Raw genomic sequence first — 24,030 nt, forward strand, 5'->3', positions numbered from 1 at the left:
TCGGCTTAATTCAGGTCTGCTGCAACATATTGTATTTTGTCACTCTTTATGGCTCCCAAAAAAGACTTTAGGTTGCCAAAAACTGGTTCCTGCCTTCGTTTTCCAAAAGCCCTGCAGTGGTTATCTGCCGTCATAAACATCCTTCACCCTGTGTAGTTGTTCTTTGTTTTTAAACATTACCATTCATTTAAGCTGCCTGGATGTTGGCACAAAATCATCTCAATAAAATGTGTTATTTTATAAGCCTTTTCTTTGCCGTTCTCTGCTGCTGAGGTTGTGCTGTATAATGGGAATGATGTGCTCAATGGCATGGTGAGAATTCTTTTCACGAAAGAAATCTCATTAATTCAATTAGCCGTTAGTTTTTTTTCAGTATAGGATCCAGTAGTGCAGCCATTTGGTGTAATCGGTGCTATATGTCTTGCTGTCTCTCTGGCCAGGAGGCTTTTTCTTATTGTTTTTTCTTAGTGGGGATCTCATCTCAGTGTTCAGGGCCAGAAGTATTGTTCATTGGCTCTCTTGATGAATACAAATTGGCTGCATGTGTTCCTAGTAGAGTTTGGTAATGTAGTGTGTCCGGCTCTCAGATTCCAGGGCAATGGTTCAGCCGTAGGCATATCATCCATCAATATTCAATTGTGTTACATGACGTGGGCAACCAATCCATTGTCTTGGGTGTGTGTTGGTCATATAAGGAGAAGAGGGATGGACACAGCAGCTGTTACGTCATGACAGTGCAGGAGTGTACCGCATGCCCTGAGCGCTCAGTGAGAAACCTATTTTCAGCAATTCATGTCAAATATCAAGATAAGATAAATAATGAATTAGAGGCACCCATTAGGTAAAGCGTCTGTCGGATTAATGCCGATCTCACAACTGGATTTAAATGATTTAAAGCTGAGGGAACACATGATTCATATGCTGAATGTTCCCGCTATTCCTAGAAAGCAAAAGACAACAGAAGAAACCAGACTTAGTCATGGGCAAAGGGCTTTATTTTGATTTTGGTTTTTGTGGCACTTGTTGATGTTCTCCTCTGTCTGGGTGACGGTCTCTGCGTGACCAAGATGGCACCTGCTGCTTCGGTGATGGATGGCTGACAGGACTGTTGTAGTTTCACCCCTTAATCCCTAGTTTCCAGTGATGTAGTGTCCTTTGCTCTTCATCCTTAAACCTCATTTTATTTTCACCCTCTTTGAGTTGAATGTGACAGCCACACCCAACAGAGGGAAAATAAAGTGTTTGTGTATACACTCAAAAGCATTTACCTATACTTTAATTTTTATGTTCAGTGTAATTCTTGTAATATTTCAGCGAAGATGTAAAAGTCTGCTGCAATTTGGTGTCTTTCATCTCCATTCTTCATAACCAACACATCCTCACTCCCAGGTCGGCCTATGTTGACGTTATGTCAAGTCCCCTGCCGGCTTTTTCCAACGCAAGGGGGGGGGGCCTTAGCGTCCATTTTCAACGCGAGGGGGGGGGGCCTTAGCGTCCATTTTCAACGCAAGGGGGGGGGCCCTTAGCGTCCATTTTCAGCTTTCCGGGATGTCCATGTGCTTCTATGGACGCTCATGGAAGCACGGCATTCGTTTGTGTCAACTGCCCTTAAAGGCAATGAAGACACTACACTACCCAGAATCCCCAGCTATCGTTTGGACTACACCATGTGCTCTGTTTGACAAAACCCCGTGATAGTCCTCAAGCTCTGTGATTGGAGAGTGTGCTCCGAGGGTTACCGAGCCTCGAACAGCACTTGAAATGGGATGGAACCACGGCAGACTGTTCAAAACTGGATTTGAACGGGTCCACCGCGTCCCCCCCCCCTCCCCCACTCCGTCCCCAGAACTACACATGCTGGCTATTCTGTTTCGCAACATGTTCTCTATGGCACGTCTCTACTGGGAGTTGTAGTTTTTAAAAGACGTTTTCGTATTTCCCATAATAAGAAGTTGCCAGTATTAACTGTGTACATCCCTGGAGGTTTAGGGGACAGGAAACACTCACATTTAAAACATATAATTAAGAAATGGGTGAAAATTGCTGGTGCCCATAATGGGCAGTATTAATATATATACCCACACGCCAGCTAAGGTCAGAAGAGCTTTATTTAACAGCTGGACTTATGTTTGTGACCCCTCCTGTTGTTGATAACATTACATTACATTACATTAATTGATAAGCCTGAAACATGCACTTGTCAAGGTTCATAGGCACATTTTGCAAATATGGCAGTAGCCATCGATCAGCTTAAGATAAGATATACTTTATTGATCCCAAGTTGGAACATTTGCGTTACATCAGCATGTGTAACAGTTAAATCTGCAGTGGTGTTTATTTGAAAATCATTTAGTATAATCACACAAATTCTGTGTTTTATATTTAACAATTCTGTGTTCTTTATTTATTGATTGTTCAATACCTGACAAGGCCGGAGATGAAATATCTGCATACATCTTATAAGAGCATAATACATTATGTATAATATCAGTTAAAATAAGTGCTTCAACATAGTTAACATTGCTGGAGGTATGCACAAATATTGATAGATGTCTTGTAATGCACTATTGAGGAACCTGCGACCCAAGTTTTTCATTCAGTGCAGAACTACACCATAGTTGTGTAGGCCTATATGATCTGTCAATAAACCTTAGAAAATCTTGAAATCTTGAACGGGATGTGCAAAATAGTCATTATATACAGTCTTTAATTAACTATTAGTAGAGAATAACGAGTAATGAATATACTTTATAGGGATCCTATTAATATCTAATAATAAAAATAATGAAATTCAATAACATGCTTTAACCACCAGGTGTCTCTTTATATCATCTGTGCACCTTTATGGTGTAAATACAGCCTATCTACCAATTGGATCAAATATAAAAGTGAGCCGAATTAGTGTTGATACGGCAAAGAGACGTATTGTGTGAAAAGAAATGTAAGATGTTGTTTAATGGCTGATATATTTATGATCCACGTCACGTTTTCAGTTCCTCATGTTTGTCTTCTCATCAGGGCTCTATAAATACAGAACTACGGCAGATATGTAATATTTAATGCAGCCGAACCGTGTATTACAATGCCGTTATGTGATGACTTTCAAAGAGAAAAGCAAGCACACTCGGAATAAGGTATTATTTTATTTTCTTTAAACGTTTTCGGTCTGTTTCCGGTATTTGTTAATGACGATGTGCTGTGAGATGTGAGACTGGAATTGCACAGGGGGAAATAACGTATCTTTAGATGCGGATTTTGTTAACTAATATGTTTGCGCTGTGGACCAACACTATACATTGACGGGGAAGGGGGTAGCAATAAAGATAACACCATTAAACAGTTACACAACATAACAGAAATAATATCGATAGCAGCGTCCCTAGCAACCACCTTGGTAACAATGAAAACGTTGGACGCAATTTCCTGAAGTAATCTTCGTAATAACTAGCAAACTAAAGATCATGTACATCCACTGCACACATAATCTGAAATAACAACTCATATTTCTCGCATCAAATGACATCAAAACGCATTTTAATAGCCAAACTAACTTTAAAATAGGCATTTTACACCCAGAATAAAACGAAGTTCGGCCATGTTTTCTTTTTCTGCAGGGAGAAATGATAGCTGGGGATTCTGGGTAGTGTAGTGTCTTCTGCCATCATTTACTCCGAAAAAAGATTTGTTTCTCCGAATCGAAGGGGAAAAATACAAAAGCATTGCACACAATTTAAACCAATCAATGTTGTGTAATTAACAAGGATAATCTGGTGTTTTTTAGTCGATGAGTAGTGCAGATATCACTGTAAAATCAATCGTCAGTAAGGGGAATATTTACTTCCGGGTGTACAATTCTCCGCTATCCAATGAGAATGGACGCTCACATTGCCTTTAAGGGCAGTCGACACAAATGAATGCCGTGCTTCCATGAGCGTCCATAGAAGCACATGGACATCCCGGAAAGCTGAAAATGGACGCTAAGCCCCCCCCCCTTGCGTTGAAAATGGACGCTAAGGCCCCCCCCCCTTGCGTTGAAAATGGACGCTAAGCCCCCCCCCCTTGCGTTGGAAAAAGCCGGCAGGGGACTTGACATAACGTCAACATAGGCCGACCTGGGAGTGAGGATGTGTTGTCATAACCTATAGCAATACAACACACTATGAGACTCACAACTAATTTAAACACTTTATATTTAATAATGGGTCCAATTCCTGTTATTTGTCTACAAAGTTATGCTTCTGTTTTAATTGTGTCATCTTCATACCTCATCTACTTTTATGTAACAGCCACACCCTGCAATAGGGGAACATACAACATGTGCTCCTTGTGTGGCATTATGACATTTACCTACTTGATATTTAACATTGTGTTTGATTCCTGTAATATTTCTATGCAGATTCTGCTATGATATATCCAATGGAATGGATGAAACTTGGCTATTTGGGCTAATTAAATGAGTCGTGCCAATGACAATACAGCTTTCACATTAGGCTTTGCCCTATGGTTTTAATGCATGAAGTTACTATTTTTTTTTTCTTTATGTTGGATATACTTCTTAATAATTTTGCTAAATCAGAACCGGTGATAGGGAAGAAGAAGGACGCCCTTCAGAGCAGCATCCGCGGACGCACGCGCACCGCTGGAGGCAGTCGCGCTGCAGTCCTGGTCTTGTTTGGAGGAACTCTGACTGATGTTAACGGCGCAGAGAGACATTTTGAACCAACTCCGCACAGAGACAACATTCCAAAGTATGTCTGCGGCAGCGTGCTCTGACGGACTTGGCACAGGTGAATGAGAACATAGCTTATTTTTTGGGGTGATATTCTACTCCCACTCTGCTCAGTGAGAGGAGACAGACACGGCAGTGCTTCACCCCGTCTGCCAGGCTTCAAGGTGCAGCAGGCGGGAGAGGGACGGAGGAAGAGCCGCTGTTTAATTAACCATCCGACCTCACGTTGTCGCATAAAATAACGTGACGGCTTTGCTGAGTGACCGTAGACGGAGACACACGGCAGAGGACACTATGTCAAAGGAGGCGCGAGGAAGAGGTAAGGGAACACTATGCATAGTCTCGTGCTAACAGGTAGACGCGCTCATCCGCGTGCTGCATGGATGGGAGGCAATCTGTAGGAATGTACGACGTTCTAGAAACAGACCTCTGCCTGTCCAGGACTGTCTTTTCATCTGTCTGTCCTTATACCTATATGTCTGTCACTAAGTCTGTCTGGTTCTGTTTGTCCATGCCAGTGTCACACCGACATATTTGACCCGTCGACGCTCTAAGGTCAAATAGGCTAAACAAATACTTAATGTAAAAGGTGAGGTGACCTGCCGACAGACTTGTAGTCACCCGCTATTGCAGCTATATTAGGATCCCCTGTAGGCTACTATGCATATGGTGTGGTGTGGTATGGTATGACTCTAGTTTCTATTTTTAGCATCAGCTATTACAATTCAGGATGTGAGCATGAAGGATAATTAAAATCAAAAAAGTTTTTCTTATATTCCCAATCAGGTCACAGAATCATGTAAACAGAGGCAGCAGCACTATGTTAGCACCAGACATTAAATCAGAAAATAAGACAGGAGAAAGTGAATCCAGGAGATGTAAAACCTAATCATAATAATACAGAGCAGTTTGGTGCATTGTTAATAATAGCTGGCAGTTTTTTATGCTGCTCATTTAATTGTTGTTTGGATATAAGGTATAGGCGTTGTAAAAAGGACAGTTCTGTCATTAAAGGTTTATTAATGCACATTAAAAAGATTGTTATGCTGCTCAGAAATAGCATTATAGTAATTGTGATGATCTGTCAAACATTGCAATGCTATAGGGGGTTGCACTTTATTTATTAGATTGCCTCTTTGTATAAACATGTTATGGCACATTTCAGACATTGAACAGTATAAGACTTACGAAAGCCTATGTCTTTTATGTGTGTTTGCTGATTTGTGTTAATATGTATTCAGATTAATGTAGTTACTTACAAGGCTAGTGTCAAGGTAATGTTAATAATGCTGGGTCAGCAGGTAGGCATTGACTATTAGGCTTTTATTTTCAGCTGGAGGTCCAGGTTTATTTTCCTTGTGTCATCATGCATGTCTTTTTGAGCAAATCACTGAATCCCTTCCAGCTCCAGGCTTGCTCTTCTGTATGTGGCGTTTGTGCTCTGACCTTTTACACAAAGCGAGAGTGGAAAGATAATTTTCCTGCAGGGATCAATAAACATCAGATCATTATTTTCTCAGTAGTGACAATAAGTGTCACGATAGAGAGGGGATTTTATTTAGTGTGGTTTGGGCTTTAAAGTATTGCTGCATTGGATTTAAAATAATACCATTGCTAGATATTGGGGTGCAATGACAGTGGAAAGTCTCTCAAGTCAAGAATATTATATTTACCTTTTCAACAAGAAGTTGATTAAAACAAAGTGTTATAGGCTGAGATCAGGTGTTGTAATAACCCATCAAATCCCCACCTAAGTTACTCAAACATAGAATGAATATTTTTTCTGTATTATTCCCACTTTTCATTGCGGCTATACTCTATAAATATGCAATTCAGCGAGTGAACTATTTCAAGCAAAAAAAAGTATGTTTTTTATGGATGCACCATGAATAGTGGTTGGAATATTTTGGGTTTCTACATGATTTTACACATTTTTGAGGAGTACTACTGCATATCTGGAAAGGAAACATTATGAAGCCAACTATGATATTGGAGTGCAGTGCCTTTCTTCTAAAAAACTATTACAACTTAACAAAGGCTGACAGCACAGCAAATTCAACTTGAGATACGAGCCAATAGGGTTGGTAAAATGCCTTACTCATTATACAAATATGAAAGGGAATACATACAAACAAGTTGCTGGAGATAATTTTCATTCTGTAAGTGAGTCGTTGTAAAAATGAAAATACTATTTTGTAAAAAAGTCACTTCTATTTTTGATAGACAATCTCACAAGAAAATAAGATTATTTGAAAGCATCAAAACACAATATATTTTTTTAACAGCTGCAACCAATTGGATATCTTCTTCTGGGGTCAATCCTAATTATATTGAGCTTCACCTTGACATTTAAAAAAACTTAGAAAACTACACTTTAAGGCCCTATTTCAGTCCAGCACTATATAATTATGTGAACAGTGCAATGCTTCAGCAGGCTGCTGGCAGGTTGTGCAGATTGTTTGGGTTTACTGGTAGAGCATTCATATCTCTGAAATGCAGTGATTATCGTTTGACCTCAGTTCACTCTACAACTTGTGAAGAATAACGGGTCTCATAGAAACATTGTTCTTCAAAGTCACAACAACTTGGACAGGGCAGACCCTTTAATTTCATGACTTTCACTTATAAACGCAGATCTTATCTTTGTCACTTTCAATTATAAGAGGGCTGCAAGGGATAATACACATAATACACTTTTTAATTCTAATTTAAATGTCCTCTCTTTACTAACTTGAGAGCTACATCTGCACAATTATCTCAAATGGGGACTGTTTAATAAAAAAAAAAACATCTGGAAAAAAGTGGCAAAAGGTGAGTGTTGTATATATTATGTTATCATTACAGAATGGCAACCCATGTTTATGGACTAGCAAATCTTTACTGTTTGCAGTGTCTTTTCTTAGCTTCTGCAGAAAAGATGGCATCATGTTCAGATTCACTGGCTACCTTAAAACATGACAGCCCCGGTTTTAATCATGCAAATATTGAAAAATAATTTGAGCTGAGTAATAAGGGCTTAGAAATAATGAGTGCTGTGCTGAGTGAGGCTCTAATCGTCAAAATTAAGCATGCTAGTATGGATGGCATTGTCAACATTTGATTTGTCCACCCAGCAACTATCGGATGGATTTATAGGAAACTTGGTAAACACATTCATAGTCCCCAGATGATTGGCTTTTTCTTGAAATCATCACTACTGCCACTTGGCAATATGTTGCCAATATGTTAACATTTCGAAATGGAAATGTTTCCAGATGATGTATCTTTATGACTTTAGCTAGTATGATCCCCTCAATTTCCTTCTTCCTCCTCATGCCATCATAATAATAAGATTTATGGTTTCAAATCAATCAATCTTGAAACATTCATTTCCCCTTTACGATGAATTGTAGTAACTTGGAGATGTCTTCAAGTTTGATCTATCAGTATATGGACGTCATTTTAAATGTTTTCAACACTGGTTTATACCTTCCAAACTAATTACCATCAGCCTCAGATGTACTTTAGCAGGCTAGCATGATTCGATGCTGGTAAACATGGTAACCATTATACTTGCTAAACATCAGCATTTTAGCAGTATCACTGTTAGCATCGTATATTTGACGAGAGCGTTTAACTCCATCCTGCCTAGTAAAACCTTGCAGAGCTGCTAGCATGGCTGTACAGCAGTGGCGAGCCGTGACTTTTATACCTAGGCCCTCTGACCCCCCTTTCCTCGAAAAAAAAAAAAGAGATATTACGTTGCAGCGTATACTTCAGCGGAATATCAAAACAACGGCCCGGGGAGCAAAACGCATCAATGACAGCGACCCTCTACCACACAAAACAACACCATTTATATAAACACCTATCATGACAGGGCACCCACAGCCAAGTAACAATTACAAATGAACTAAGTCGGCGCGGCGGCCCACATTGAAATTACTCAGGCCTACCTTTGATGATCAAATCACTGAAACACAAAGTCCATCCTCCTGTCCTTTTGGATGAAGCACTTGCGGGTCATGCAGCTGATCCTTTGCCACTCCAGTTTATCATTGTAACTCAATCTTGAAAATGACTCGGTTAATAATTTCGCAACGATGTAATCACTATCACTGAAATGAGCCATCATGAACGAACTTATGCTAATTATAAATCTATCGATCATAAATCTATCGTTTAGATTTATGATTCGAAAATAATAAAAGTAGGGTAGACATGTGGATATTATCCGGCTGAACAAAACGTGCATTTATCTAACAGGTTCGTTTTCCACAGACCTTATTTCAAGCAATCTTCCAAAATCCTATGGAGAAATCCCATTGCTTTCTGTCGAGGGTATCCGAGCGCAGCTTACTTCCGGGTTCTAGGACGCGTCACTGCACCACTTGCATCGACCTCACAGCGGGCGGAACTTGTCATAAAGTCCGCGAAAATAATGCCCGCCCATTTAGAGGGAAGATATGATTGGTCAATTGTACTGTCATTTGACATTACTCTCTCATTGAGTTAACTCGCAGAGACGGCATTTAACCCTTCACATTCTAACAGAAACTGAACAGGCAGATTCGAAGGATTTATTTCTTTGGAAATATTATTTTACATACAATTAAATCAAGTTATTTTGGTAAAACTAATGAAAAATGTAACAACAAAAACATATAAAAAAAATATTTAATTTGTTTTTTTTGTTTAATGTTTTCAAATATTATTTTTTTGAATATCTTAGGCCCTCACAGAGGGCCCTGACGGCTCGCCACTGCTGTACAGTAGACTGCTCTTGAATACAAATACAATGATACCAACTGGCTATAAGGCAGCCCATGTTATATAATGTTTTTATTTAATTTAGCTTTTTATAAGTCCCAGTTGTGCTCTTCTCTCTTTCAATAATTTTCACACCTGCACACATTTCAGTCTTTTCATCGGCCACTGAGGAGCTGATGAGGACAGTAATAGAGGAACCCACCGTTTAACCCGCGTGTATGGGAATTCAAACCCCAGACTCTTTAGTTACGCAGCTGTTTCTTGTTCCTTGACGCTAATTTCAAACACTTGCATACCGCGGTTCAGAACCAGACAAGTCTTGTGTTGCCAAAATAACTTGTGCTTTTCAAATCACCCTCAATCTCCGTCATCCTCTCCTCCCAGAGTAAATGCTCCGTTAGACTGCATGGACCATTCCAGCGCTCAGTGTGGTATTGCACCTCAGAGAATTTTGTAATCCTCATAGTTGATGAAATTGGATCAGTCTGTGGGGGTGTTTTTTATTTGCTGTCCAAATAGAATAAATGTGTAGCCTACCTGCTGCTTTGCTGGGATTCAGCATTGAGCTAAAATAGAGCTGTAGGAAGCTGATGAACAATCCCTCTCTTTTTCTATCTGCTTCATTGTCTGAGGAAAGGTGAATGGGGTTTTCTTTAAGGAATATACGGCTGGCACATCTGCAAATTGATTTCCCAAAATCAGTTCCTGTCTCTCAGTTAAGGACACACATATTCATAAACTGTATCATACTGCAGTAGCTTGTTGTGTGTTGGGTTGTTGTCCTGGCAAATAGTCCCCAGGCAGCCGGATCATCAAGCAGCACCACAATGTTCTCTGAATTGTACAGAGGCGTGTGTTAATGCATTCAGCCCATGACCTCTGTTTTTTTATTTGATCATACAAAACAGTGCTAATTTTATTTTTAATGGGTGTTTGCCATTGGGAAGCACACTGGGCCTGTGTCAGGGAGCAGATATTCACAATGCACACAGCAGCTGGCCCGCTGCTATTTGAGGTCGAGGCAGTGGCAAGGGACTGTCTCACCTGGAGCTCACACAGGTCTACTGCTGTTTAGTACAGCCTTATGTCGTAACGTTAAAATGGGGTCTGAATACTGAATGGAAACCAAAAAGACCTTTGGTGAATCACTGATTTTCTGGCTATTAAGAAGCTCTCAGAGTTTCTTAATAGGATGTTTGAAGGTGCACTTACTGTTAACAAACCAATTTAGATTGAATCCACTAGTTTGGGATAACTGGTTTGTACAATTTTAGGTTTTAGCCAATAAACAGTGATAATTGACGGAGAGCATCTAGTTGAACTCTCAATCACTCGGTCTAATGGTTGTAAAAGTACTTTTTTTAATTGTTAATTAGAGCTGAAGTTGACAATTAACTAAAAGGTCAATCATGTAACATTTTGATTATCAATTTAATTTATAAATCATCTTTCTTGAAACAATGCAAAAGATGGGAACATGTGTTAGTTTTGTCTGTCTTTTATGGCTGTTCACTGAATATGCAGTTTGTAAAACGAAAAAAGCTTAGTCTATACAAATGGCCGGTTAGTTTAATCGGGACACGTAAGACTAAGGCGGTCGAGGGGACCTAATGTTTTTGTTAACTTTTTCGGTTGACTCTCAACTCTCATAGGTTCATTTTTGCTTAGCAGACAGCTGATTTTAGTTTTGAATAAAACAAAGTGGAGCAGTAATCAGCTAAAGGCCCGAGGGACTGACAATTTTCACTGGAGTTAGTAGAGATCAAAACCAGAGCTAAAATGAATAATGAATGAGTGAATAATGAATGAGTGAATAATGAACTCGCATTGACCAGGTGGACAGAATCTCAAAATGAATGCTGATGCTGTGCTTGTTAGAAGATACAAATGATTTAACTTACTCGCCCTCCTAAATGTCTAATCAAACACTTAAATCATCAACACAAGTTTTAGTTGGGTCCGTTAGCTATGTTCTCACCAGTGAGCTGTCAATAACTGAATGCCACAAAACCCAGCATGTATTGAAAATCATAAGCGCAGAGATTTCAAATGTAACCCCTTCACGTGCAGTCATCCTCAGCTGGAGTATTACTGTATATAATCATTGCGTAGACAGAGGGAGAGGCTTAGTAACAGTGATTATCACCTAGTTGTTCTGCAGTCCATTAACAGACCGATTGGGATAATTAGCGTCCAGGAGGATAATGTGTAGAAGGTGAATTTGTGACCGCATCAATATTTTTGAGGAGAGAACAATCTCCTCGATGTCTCCCACTGGCTGCAGAGATTGATTTGAAGTTTCTGTTGAAATGGGGTTCAATTCAATTAGAGGACAGGCTATTCATAGCAATTTCCAGCTCACAGAGTATCAGGCAGGACATAAGAATATTTTTTTTTCTCAGTATAATATCATGTTAATTCAGGGGGTCCGTGGGATTTGAGTTTCTACTGGAGGGAGTAGTATGTCAAAAATGAGATGCAGAGGCAATTTTCATTTCCTCCAAGCACAGAAGAATGATATTATCAGATGTCTTCTTGACATGGTAAATATCACACACTAATTCTGTAGCTTGTCCAATGTTCACTCAGAAGAGGTTTGCACCATCAGATAGCCCTGTTTCACTCTCTCACTGCGTGACGGCAGCCGTTGCCATCGCTTATGAGCCGTCAGCTCTTTTGGGTGCCGTTTAGTTGCTTAGTATACCTTGGATATGAAATGCTGTTAATTAAAAATAAGGAGATTTTGGCACTCTCTAAGCTTACAGACCATCTGGGTTTGAGAGGAGAGAGGGCAATGAGATAAAAGAAGAAATTCCTTTAGGATGGTATACTCATCAAAAGCAGATTTCTCCTGAGGCCGTGCTCAGCACTGTGGGGTTGCTCATTATCTGCAAAAAAACCCCGAACACTTTGTGATTACTATCTTCAAGTACACTTTAAAGCAATTTCACTTGCAAAACTAGAATAATTTCGTCTTGCAGACACATGGTAGGATGACTTTGTTTGCAATAGTTGACCATTTTTCTGGCTGAAATGAATCGCTTGGTTCAGAATCAACCTCTACAGTTAATCCATTGCACCTATTTTTGAGGACTTCGGGTCAAACCATTATGTGCAATTTCAATGTCTCACACAATTTTTTTTCACAAAAGTTGTAATGTTTGGCTTGCTAGAGTGGTTGTGTTGGTATTTGGGGGGGGGGGGGGGGGGCGGTCCATGTAAACATTTATAAAAAAAACTTTTAAAAGACTTAAAATGGTCAAAACTCAAGAAATTGTGTTTTTCAAGGATGGTACAGTGGTGGTATGCATTTGGCTTTCTGTCAAACACCTTGATAGCTCTCTTGTACAGCTGTTCTATGGGTTTCAGGTTTGTGGCACAAGCAAACGACCAGTTTGTCAAACAGTAATTCAATGTGGGATAGAATCATACAGTGGAGGTATGACTTTGCAGCATTGACAGTTAAGAAAGGTCTAATTTGTTTAACATTTTGCAAGTTCAATTTAATGGTATTGGATACTTTCTTAATATGTTTCTTAAAAGTCAAGTTCGAGTCCAGTATGACTCCAAGATACTTGAAGTGGGGGACTAGTTCTATTTCTGCTCCGTTTAAAAACACATTGGATCCTTCGATTTTGACTGGTCGTTTACTGAACATCATGCACACTGTTTTTTTTTTACATTTAACTGTAAGCAAATGTTGTTCAGCCAGTGTTGAACCTTGTCCAAAGCATTTGAGAGACAGGATGAGATAATTTCAGTGTTTTTCCCATGTACAAAGATGACCACATCATCGGCATACATTTGCACATTCAACTCAGGACATCAAGTCATTAATGTACAGAGAAAACAGTAATGGTCCAGTAATCTTAGACCTACATTTTCCTTTGTTACATGCTGAAGTGCTTATGTAAAGTTATACTTGATATTAATATTTCCACTCTCAAGGGTTTATAATTCAGTTTTTTTGTCAAGATATCACACCATATCTGTGCCTCTTGGAGATTCAAGAACAGATAAAGAAAATGCTCATGCATATATCTTGTGAGATTGTGGAAATGATGCCTTTCTGTGAAAGCCACCTGCTGATGAATCAACTGTAATTAAAGCCAGCTGCAAGGTGAACCAACAGAGGATCAGATGCAGTACAAGAGAACGAGTGTCCCCTTTAGAAACCTTACAGGTTAAATTAACACATTTAAATTACCTATTTAGATACACATTTGTATTTAATTTGTCCTGTTTTTATTATGTTTATCATTGCTTTTACAATTCAGTGAATACTTGGCTCAGTACAATCTATTACTTGGCTCAGTAATAGAATGTATGTGCATTTCCAACGCATTAACTGTACAGCTTGAGGCAGTTGTGCAGTCCAAGGTTGAATGTTATCTATTTAATATCATTTTTGTCGGAGCAGTCAGGAAAATATATGTAATGGGGAAGATAGAAAGATGAATGGGTCCAATTATAATATTTTTCAGAAGCTGCAGTTGAGATAGAGTGTTCCTGACTTGTCTCCCGCAGTTGCATCCATAAATTCCCAGCTCCTTCAACAGCTGCCTTCCAATAGAGAAATGTCCCTTCATATCTCAGCCCTGCAGGTCACCGTGTCTGTGATGATTATCCTTGTAGGTCACATGTGACTAGTGTGCAAATAACACTGACAATCAATGGAACATTTCAGTTTATTTCAGGAAAATAACCACTGAGAAAGATGATCTCATCATGTCAATATATCATATAAGAAAGTCATGCAAAATGAAAAAAAAAAAATACAACAACTTTTTTTCATAGCAAAGTCCATGATCCAAAAATAAAGTCACATTTGCTGCACATCATCACGACAGGTACAGCTGGTTATTGATTGTAACATGTAAATACTAGAATCACTTTTATCAGCTTCACCCATGAAAACCAAAGAAATGGTAGAACAATGTCTAGATATTTCTGTTCAATAACTGTTGCCTAAACGTTATAGAGACATACAGCACAGCTTCCTCTAACAGCAGCTGTGCCACATCTGACCTTCTCCCTCTGTCTGCAATACTAGACCAGAGACGTTTCTTAAACACAGTAAGTTAAAAGTACTGTTTACTGTTTTTGCCAACATGAACTCCACAACCACAACCAAATGACAAATATGGCGTATTTAGAACAAAAAAGAAACTGTGGTTTAACAAGCCTACTGTTTGGAGGTGTTTACTGGCCATTAACACTTTTGAAAACGTTAATCTCTTAGTGAAGCTGCGGGATCACAGACCCTCCATCTCTAACCCAACCTGGCTTATTTTAGAGCCAATATTTTGGCACAAAAGCACTTTGCCTGAAGTGCCTTTTTCCTCTATGACTGAGCCATCCATCGAAAGTCAAACATTTGACCCAGTAGTGCTGTGGTAAATCAGATCGCAACACTCACTCATGAGTAACACTGCAGCCACGTGTGTGTGGCAAAGATAGAGAGTCATACCTGTGTGTGAGGGACAGATATAGGAGGTGTGACCTGTGATTGCAATGGAGCTGCTCCAGTAATTGATGCTGTCAGCCCAACATTTCAACTGGCTGCATGCCTCTTTGTAAACACGGCGAGAGTGGATAATGAAAAGACAGAGATGAAAGAAGGTTGAGATGAATCACAAGCAACCTCTTCTGTTGTCTGGCTCTGAAGTAAAGCTTTTTAGATCTTTGTGCACAGATTTGATATGACCAGAGCCCAGTTAGTGCAGGACCTCTACCCACTCTCTTCCTCTCTCCTTTTTAGTTTCTATAATTGCCATCTTTTGTTTAAAAAATCAAACAGTTTTGGTCTGGTATGCTGTCATTTTGCAGGCAAAAACAAATTGATTTGAGTAACTAATGAATGACCAATTTCTGTTCAAGGTGATTCTGTTGCACACTGTGAAACCAAATTTAAGCATGTTATATTCTTGAAATATCCTAATATCTAATTGAATAAATCCTTGATACTTTGATTATTCTTTTACTTTGAATTATCCTTATTAGGCATGAACCATTTGCGTGAAACCTTATGCAAACTCAAAACTGAGACTTCAATTATTTCTCTTTTAAACTGTCAGGAGTTAAGGTTGAGAAGTCATGAACCGTGACAAATGCTTGTCATAACTCCAATATGTCTGTCTTAGTGTTTAATTATATCAAAGTGCATGAAATGATAAACAAATATCAAGTCCATAGGGCTGTGTGCGTATGCCTTCCTAAGAACATGGCATTAAAATAACAGCTCTCACAGTGTCAGTTTGAGCTATTTTTCAGGGCCGTCTCTTTCAAATTGAAATCAGCCAACTCATAGAACTCAAGTGTTGTGCAAAATGATTAGTCTAAAAATAAAAAGTGTGGGGTTGTACTGGGACTGAAAATGAAATAGACAATCTGACGAAATAAAGGCTATTATTCCGCCATCAATCCGATGATCAGATGTATAATGCGGTACCTATACGTTTGACTTACGTTTGGACGGACTGAAATACTGAAAAACTATTCGATGGATTACAATAAAATGTCATACAACATTCATGATCCCGAGGTTGAATCCTTCCAACGTTTATAAGCATCTGACTTTGCCGATAGCACCCTCATCAGGTCAAATTCTTATCTGAAAAACAAATTACATTCCTTTTAGCCTCTGCTGCACTTGCTTTTCATTGTTTAGCAAATTTGTAAGCATGCTAAGATGCAAACAGCATGTTGCATTGTCCTTGTGAGCATTCATATGTTCAAGTAGCCTCATAGAGCATTGGTATGGGATTGAATTGTACATAAATGAACAAGTGTATTGACATCACTATATTGTAAGTGTGAGAAATTGAAATACTTAGTCACTTTCAATTAATGTTGTAAGAGTTGTGAATTATCAACCACAATGAACATTGCTCAATCAATATCAAATTTGCTTGGGACTACAATCAAATAATTCAAACTTCCCCTACGCTGTTTTGTGAAACAATCATAAGCCCAGTTCTCATAAAGAGCGAGACAACTTGCAGGGATTGGCGAGTACTGTTGATGTGAAAAGTGGGGACATCATTCACTATTGACAAAATGTTCCTATCCCTTTCTCCTGGCTTCAAGCAGGATTGTCGCTCAGATTTGCACTCCTGCTTGTTGTGTGATCACAGTCTGTAGTTCTTTCAAGCATTCACTCAGTATATGTGCGGATAGATTGTATCTGCCCTGCAGGAGCTCCAGCTATCATTCCCATTACCCAGAGGGGAAAGCATCGCTTGGTGATAGACCCTCCGGTGTTTTGCTTCAGCCACTCAAGAAATTGGTTACAATTCTTAAACTGTGTCATAAATTCAACATGCACGTATACAGATCCAAGGGTAAACTGAGTGCACTAGCATTCAAAGCATTAGATAATACAAAAGATCTCTTGGCAGGTCTCATAAGATGACTGGAAGTCTATGCACTCAACAAATCAAATGATGGAGAGCTGTTTGGCAGTCTTTCAGGGCAGCAGGTGGATAAGATTGGTGAATGAGTGTTTTTATTTCTCAAAGTAGTTACTTTTCTTTGCTCATGCTGTGCACACCATCAGCTCTTCTTACCCACTTGTCAAAGGCTTCCTGTGCACACAGGAGCTCTCAACACTCCTCAGGATGACTTGCCTAAATCCTCGCAGTCAAGTGAAAAGCACAGCGGAGGGACTTTCCAATGTTTGATGCTGCACACCACCAAGGCAAGGCACGTTTATTTATTTTAAACACAAGGCAATTCAAAGTGCTTTACAAAAAATGAAAGACATTAAGAAAATGGCATTTAAAATCAGGCAGAAATGTGCAACCATTCAGGCCTAAGTTTGTGTTTTGCAAACATTAGAAACAACCCATTGTTAGCTTCATGGACACAGTTATTACAATTATTTTGATGGGTGTTATGACCTTTTCACAGGGGTCACAGGCTATATAAAAAACATGGCCCATTCACTGTAGCAGTACTGACCTGATATTTTAGATTTGGGGAAGTTTAAACTCTTAACTCAACCAGGCTTTTGATATTCAGAAAGAAAAGGCTAGCTTATAGTCAATGGGATGATTATGTGACAATGGGCCCCTGGGCACAGACATGCTAAAGACCCCAGCACCTCTCATGCAGTAGGAAAACACACAATGAAACATGTTGTATCTGTTTCTGTTGTTTTGTCTCTGTCTCTATGCAGTACTTTTATATTACTTTGTACTTATTATTTACCCCTTTGCTGATGTTTTGTGTAAACTGGTCATCTCTTTGAGTTTCGTGGTAGTTTCTTTGAGTCTCTGTAGTAAACATTTTTCTTTTATTGGTTGTTCTGCCCATTTTCATTGTCACTTTCTTTCTCTTTTCAGATGTTTTGCATGTCTTTATAGTTGTTTTGGTTTCTCTTTCTGTGTCCCTTTGGTGTTTCTTTATGGGACCTTTGAGTCTCTTTCTGGTTGATATGTATCTCTTTAAGAAACATTTTGTAAATTAAGGCCAGCAAGGCCGTGGCACTATGGGCCTCTGTCTATGTCCAGTAAGCACGTTCAGTAATCCATCCATGCTAGTCCTGAAAAGCTTTTTCTCTTGCAACATTAAGTCAACAATATTTTTCGAAAACTCAAACAAAGAAAGCATAAATCTAACCTCTGCCTTGCTTATCCAGTAATTGGAAGCCAAGTAGCAAAACAGTGTTTGCATGAAATAACAGCCATATTTTTTCATAATTTGTTTTTCAAAGACTATTTAGCGCTGTATGCGGGAATGAAGCTGCTTCTTTATATATGTCTACTAGTACTACATGGATTCAACAGTATGCTGACTTTTTGTGGACACATGCAGTTAAACTTCAGCCATTTAACGTGATGAGATAAAAGCATCATGTACTGTAAGTAGGGATGTCCCGATCACCTTTTTTTGCTCCTGATCCGATTCCGATCATTTGATTTTGATAATCTGCCGATACCGATTTTTCCCGATCCGATCTGTATGCAATGCATTAAGAGAAAAAAAAGGTAACAGATAACGGCTGGTCATCCAACGCGATGAATTCAGCTATCTCGGCTGTTATTTTGTTGGCCTTTTCACTGTTCTGGGGCAGTTTCTCTTTCCTTTTAAAAGTCTCTGAAAGTGTCGGTTGTTTCAGCGCCGTTACCTGAGTGGCCGCTGTGTATTCGCTGTGTTGTTGTTGGTGTTTGTTTCTCAGGTAGCGTATTAGATTGGTCGTGTTGAACGTAGCTCTGTTCTTTCCACCACGCGGAACCTCCACCTTGCAAACATTGCATCTGGCTGTTACACTGCCTTCGCTTTCAATTTTATAATACTTCCAAACTCCTGACATTTTCTCTGTCCCGACTCCCGAGTCACCAGCTGAACGTAGCCTCTCGTTAGCTTACTGCTACTATTAGACACTGCGCCCACTCTGTTGCCAGCTTTGAGAGAAATAAGCAACCATGCTGAAAACAAGCCCAAAAGAAGCAACACATACATGATGTTGTGTAATTTTAAACCAAAACTAAAGCCTCAGGATGACTTTAAGACGTGAACATGGTCATTTTTGTTTTGTAACATTAAATAAAATTCTAAAAATATTTTATAAAAATAATTAAAAAAAAAAAATCCCGATCCCCGATTTTTTTCTCCCGATTCCGATCTTTTGCAAATCACGTGATCGGCTCCGATCCCCGATCACGTGATCGGATCGGGACATCTCTAACTGTAAGTGTTGGTAAAGTCAAGAACCCTTCACAGATTGTATTGTCTTCACAACCGTAATCTTAATTAACTAGCTAAGTAGCTACAGCTAATACAATCAAGGAACCAAACCTTTATTTTTAAATTACACGTATTACATTTTAAAGTGAAGTGAGGGAAGGATCAGAAAACACTGAGGTTTTTGTAATGTAGATATTCATCCATCTCATTTAGTACTTCATGCTGAGTGTGTTGTCTCCACTAGTGTCCGACACAAAGCATGACACATAAATGAGCAGTTGGGAGGGAACCACAAGCCGGCAGGCGTCTATTGTTTAACAACATTATAAACACTGACACAGTTGCATCATAGTGATGTGCGGTTCTGTCGTTCTGTGCAGTTTATTGACCTACGTTCTGGTCAAGAGTTTGCTGAGGATTTCAGCTATATTTATAGCTTCTGTTGCTATTTTGTTTAAGTGGTGGGAGGCATGTTTTCATTTTCAAAGAGAGAAGTGCTTCCCAGAGAAAGAACAGTAATCATCTTGGTACAAGAGGAGAGAATTGTGTCATCCAGCTAAATTCTCTTGTGTGTATAGGATAGTTTAGTGGACAAAAACATTCAGAGTTGGTATGTCTATGTTTGGTTGTCAGTGCTGCTGCTTGTCTGTTTCACAATAAGTGCTCACACAAGGACAGAACTGATCCTCTGAGCCCCCGTACCCTATCTTCCAGTTGGCTACAGGCCAAACAATCTCTGCAGAGGTTCAGGGGACTCTGGAGAAGGATTGTGCTGATGGGCAGAGTTGCGACTAAGTCAAAGGTAGAAAAGAGATCTTCAGTTCATTCCCAACTTCATTGGCATGTTGGCTTTTTGTCTTGGAAAGCAGTTGCAATTGTGACCATCATGGAAACGACCAAAAACATTGATTTATAAAAGGACATAATGTTTGCTGTGGTTTTCTTCATTGCAGTGTGCATGGGTTAAGCAGTGTGTGGGTAGATGGGCTCTATGTGTGAACGATATAGGCTGGAGTACACGTAACAATGCTCTCATCACTGGCCTCATGAGCAGAGAAGGTACCGGGGTGTAACTGGAGCGGGGCATCGATAACAGCTGGGTCAGGACCAAATGTTAAATCTTTTTTTTCATCCCAGTTGTTTTTGTTCATTTGCTTGTTTTATCTTTTATTTAATGGCAATGTTAGCCCCCAACCAATCAGTAGGGGTATTTTGAATGGGTCTGAAGAGCAGCTTTACATAAGTAGAAGAGCATATCAAAAAACAGGTCCTCTTATTCCAAGTCGCCCTAAACTAGTTCAGCCGCCTCAAGGGCCCAGCCCGAGGCAATGCATCTTCATTATTCAGCTGTGGTTAGATGAAAAGGAATTAACTGAATAATCATTATTCAAAAGACTGATAACAGAGGAACATATGTCAAATCATTTATATCAAACATTAATAAACAAATGAATACATAAATGTGTAGGAATAGAAAGGGGAAAGATACCTAAATAAAATAAAATTGGTTGTTTGATGAGAGTGTGTTGTGTTTGTCTGAGTGTGGCCTAAACATGGAGATGCCTGTGTGTTTGCCAGTGATGCCAGTGCTCTAAATCCCCTCTCATCCCTGCTCTTGTATGAGGAGCTAATACAAATACTGCTATGCTTCCTTGCTGACACACTTGTGTGCTATGACACTGCTCAAAGAAAGTCAGTCTGGGTCTTTCAACTGCTGTGACACTTGAAAGGCCATCGTTCCCACCCTGGGGCGTTCACACTTTGCTTTTCATTCTGAACTGTGAGAGCTTTCAACTAAAAAATAAAAGGAATGGAAAATAATATGATATGCGTGATTGATCTCTCCTTGATTTCTATGATTAATGACACGACCCTGTGTGTCATCCTTTCGAAAAAAGGATTTTCTATCTTATTTGCTTCTTCTGACCCACAGGATCAGCACGAAAGCACAGCGCCACTCATTGGTGTCTGCAGAATATTGCACAGGAATCAGTTGACAGCTCCGATGAGGAGTTCTTTGATGCCAGAGGTTAGTTACATTTTATTCCTCCATTTTATCCTGTCATCACCTTGTAGATTATCTGTCTCTCCAACAGCAATCACAGAATGATGTGAAAGTGTGTATGAGCATTTTAAACTGACATTTTTTATTCCATCAAGAGGGAATACTTTTGACTCGAGGAATTTAATGAAATGTAACAGGTAGTCATTTTCATGGATTCTGCTTTTTTTCCAAGTTTCTGGGATACATTTTGGCGCTGAGTGAGACGTACTGTTTCTTCAAGCATCTTTTAACTTCTTGTTTTAACCTTCAAAACCTACATTTATTGGAATAACCTTGTATCAAAGCCACTTGAGTCTCATTTCAGATTATAGGAATCCATACATTACAGGTTATTAATTCCTGTGGTGAAAAAGGACAGTTGGGTCTTGTTTTTAAAGTTGGGGAAATGTCATGATTGATAAGATTCAGCTAAATATAATGGCAAATTTCTCTATTTTGTGGGTGGATGATATTTAAAGTATGTGAATGATTTGTTGTATCACTAAATTGAGTGAAAATCTGATTTCAGAACAAACCAGACACAATGTATAGAAAATTAATTTGTTACCTTTCATCATGCCTAATCATGTTTAAATGATTTCACTGTCCAATTCTCTGATACATTTTTTTTTTTTTTTTACAATTGTATGCAAGATGTCAGACTGACCAGACATAGACACACTTGATGACTTATTTTCCACTACTAGCCTTTTCACAGTCCCAAAGGGAGTTAATCAGCGAACAAGTGGAATATTTATCCCAATTATCCACTACAAGTGCTTTTCCCCCCGAGATATACTTATCAATGATGTGTTATTATTGTAACATGTTCTTATTTTACATTAAGTCAGTCAATAGCCAGGGGTATGTTGAGAGTTTCTGGTGTCCAACAATCCTCATGTCATATACAAGCTGAAAATGTCACGATCACAGGTACAGATCAGAACCCAATAGCACGACACAGATACAACCAGTGTTTTGCAATGTTCAGGTTATTCAGGTCTGGGACAGGCAGGGTCAAAACCAGGAAATCCGTCAGACAGGCAACCAAAACCAAACAGGGAGCAGGCAGGAACTCGAGATCCGAATACAGGCAGGCAGGGGTCAAAAACCGGGCAGGACAAAAATCTAGGCTAGAGAATAACACACACTGGAGAGCTTGGCGGAAACGACAAGACAATCTGGCAAAGGACAACTGATAGTGAGGTGGTATAAATACTGTGGGGTGATGAGGGAATGAGTAACAGGTGAGGGGAAGGGCTGGGGAGACCAGGTGAAGGGAGCTGATTACAAGGGCCTGGCCGGAAGGCAGGATCTGAAATGACAGGAGAGTTAAGATGAACCAAACAAACAACAATAGATGTGTCTAACTTGTGACAGAAAATAGGGCTCAGTGGGTAACAGATTACAGGCACTGCTCCTTCTCCACTGTGGTTCATGACTGAAATGTTAAGCTGCGGTAAAAAGTCCCATTTTTTGTTTAAGGAAATGTGATTTATTCAAATTTCATTCTCTTTCGTCATTCACTCTCACTTGTTTATCTCATTTCACTCTTCATGCCTTAACCTTTGATTCTCATCCTCCTAATTTAGATGTTACTCCTTTTCCCTCACATATTATGCTTGCCAGAAAAAGGCATGCTCACCGCAGACTTCTAGAAAAACATTAAATATATATCTTTATCACAGCTGTCACTGAGCAGAGGTGTGTATTGCTCAAAATTCATTTTGTGAGACCAGGGAATGAGATATCATGTGCATTTGTTTTCCCTATGAACATATGTACTGCATCATCCCCACTTATACATCTATCGCATGCAATTCCACTCAGCCGTGAAATATCTTTACTGAGTGTGCAGGAGCAGAGATCAAAGAAGGGCTTTATCTCTTTTAATTAAATAGCACAGGGAGAGGCTGCACTCTGGGGCTTTTTATGTCAGACAAAGGCTTATACATAATAAGATGTTTGTTATGTGTGTGGTTTTAATTCATGTTATTTAGTCCATAAAGCATAGTTGGACATTTTATGAAACACTCTTATTCTTTCTCTTGCAGTGGGAAAGATGAGACAGTCGATACCACTCAAGTTGAACAATAAATATGGAAATACAGCCAGCAGCATGTTAGCTTAGCTTAGCATAACAACTGGACACAGGAAAAAAGTTAGCCTGTTTCTATCCAAATGTCATAGCAAATCCAGCTACCAGCATCCTTTTGTTTAATCCACAAAAAAGTGACGTGTTTAAATGAAATGTGTTGCATCGCGACAGGCGATCAGCAGAAGTCATTGCATCCGGACCATTTTTAAAGTGCTGGTATGCATATTGTTCTTTCATATTTCGACAGAACCAGACCAATTGTTTCAAACTGCTTTCCTTCTTTATGCTAAGCTAAACTAACTGGCTGCTGGATGTCGTTTCATATTTAATGGACTGCCGGGAAAGTGTAATCGATATTCACATCAAACTTCTGGCCGGGAAGCGTATTACTCAAAATGTTGAACTATTACTTAAATGCAGGTGTGTTAAATATGGATTTACTATGTAATGGTGTGAGCGTATAATTGGAGCACAACGTTTTATAATCATTACTTTTTTCACAAAATATTGTGTGTGCTGAACAAAGTTCATATTTACAAAAAAGACAAATACCCACCAGCATATCTAATATTAAAGCGGGTTTTATTTTTACATTTTCATTATTTTTAATCAAGAGTGCCATTGCTGAATTGGCTTATATAAATGGTTTGCAACAAAATGTCCCAACTAATCAAATCGGCATTTTAGTCCATATGCTCGTGGTGAAGGTACCTCTTATTT

General features: G+C 39.2%; 1 protein-coding gene across 4 annotated transcripts in view; it reads left to right on the plus strand.

Moving 5' to 3' along the window:
• The first annotated feature begins 4,693 nt into the window (after positions 1-4,693).
• Positions 4,694-24,030, plus strand: part of pitpnm3 (PITPNM family member 3) — a 101,459-nt gene continuing 82,122 nt past the window's right edge. For 3 of the 4 annotated variants that reach the window (XM_034096771.2, XM_034096772.2, XM_071205134.1), the window contains exons 1-2: positions 4,694-5,048; positions 21,102-21,197. In XM_034096771.2, coding sequence (XP_033952662.1) covers positions 5,024-5,048; positions 21,102-21,197 — 121 coding nt within the window. In that variant the 5' untranslated portion in view covers positions 4,694-5,023. The remainder of the gene's footprint in view (positions 5,049-21,101; positions 21,198-24,030) is intronic. The other variant, XM_034096773.2, reaches the window with a different exon arrangement.

Source organism: Pseudochaenichthys georgianus, chromosome 13, assembly GCF_902827115.2.
Source record: "Pseudochaenichthys georgianus chromosome 13, fPseGeo1.2, whole genome shotgun sequence".
NCBI lineage: Eukaryota > Metazoa > Chordata > Actinopteri > Perciformes > Channichthyidae > Pseudochaenichthys > Pseudochaenichthys georgianus.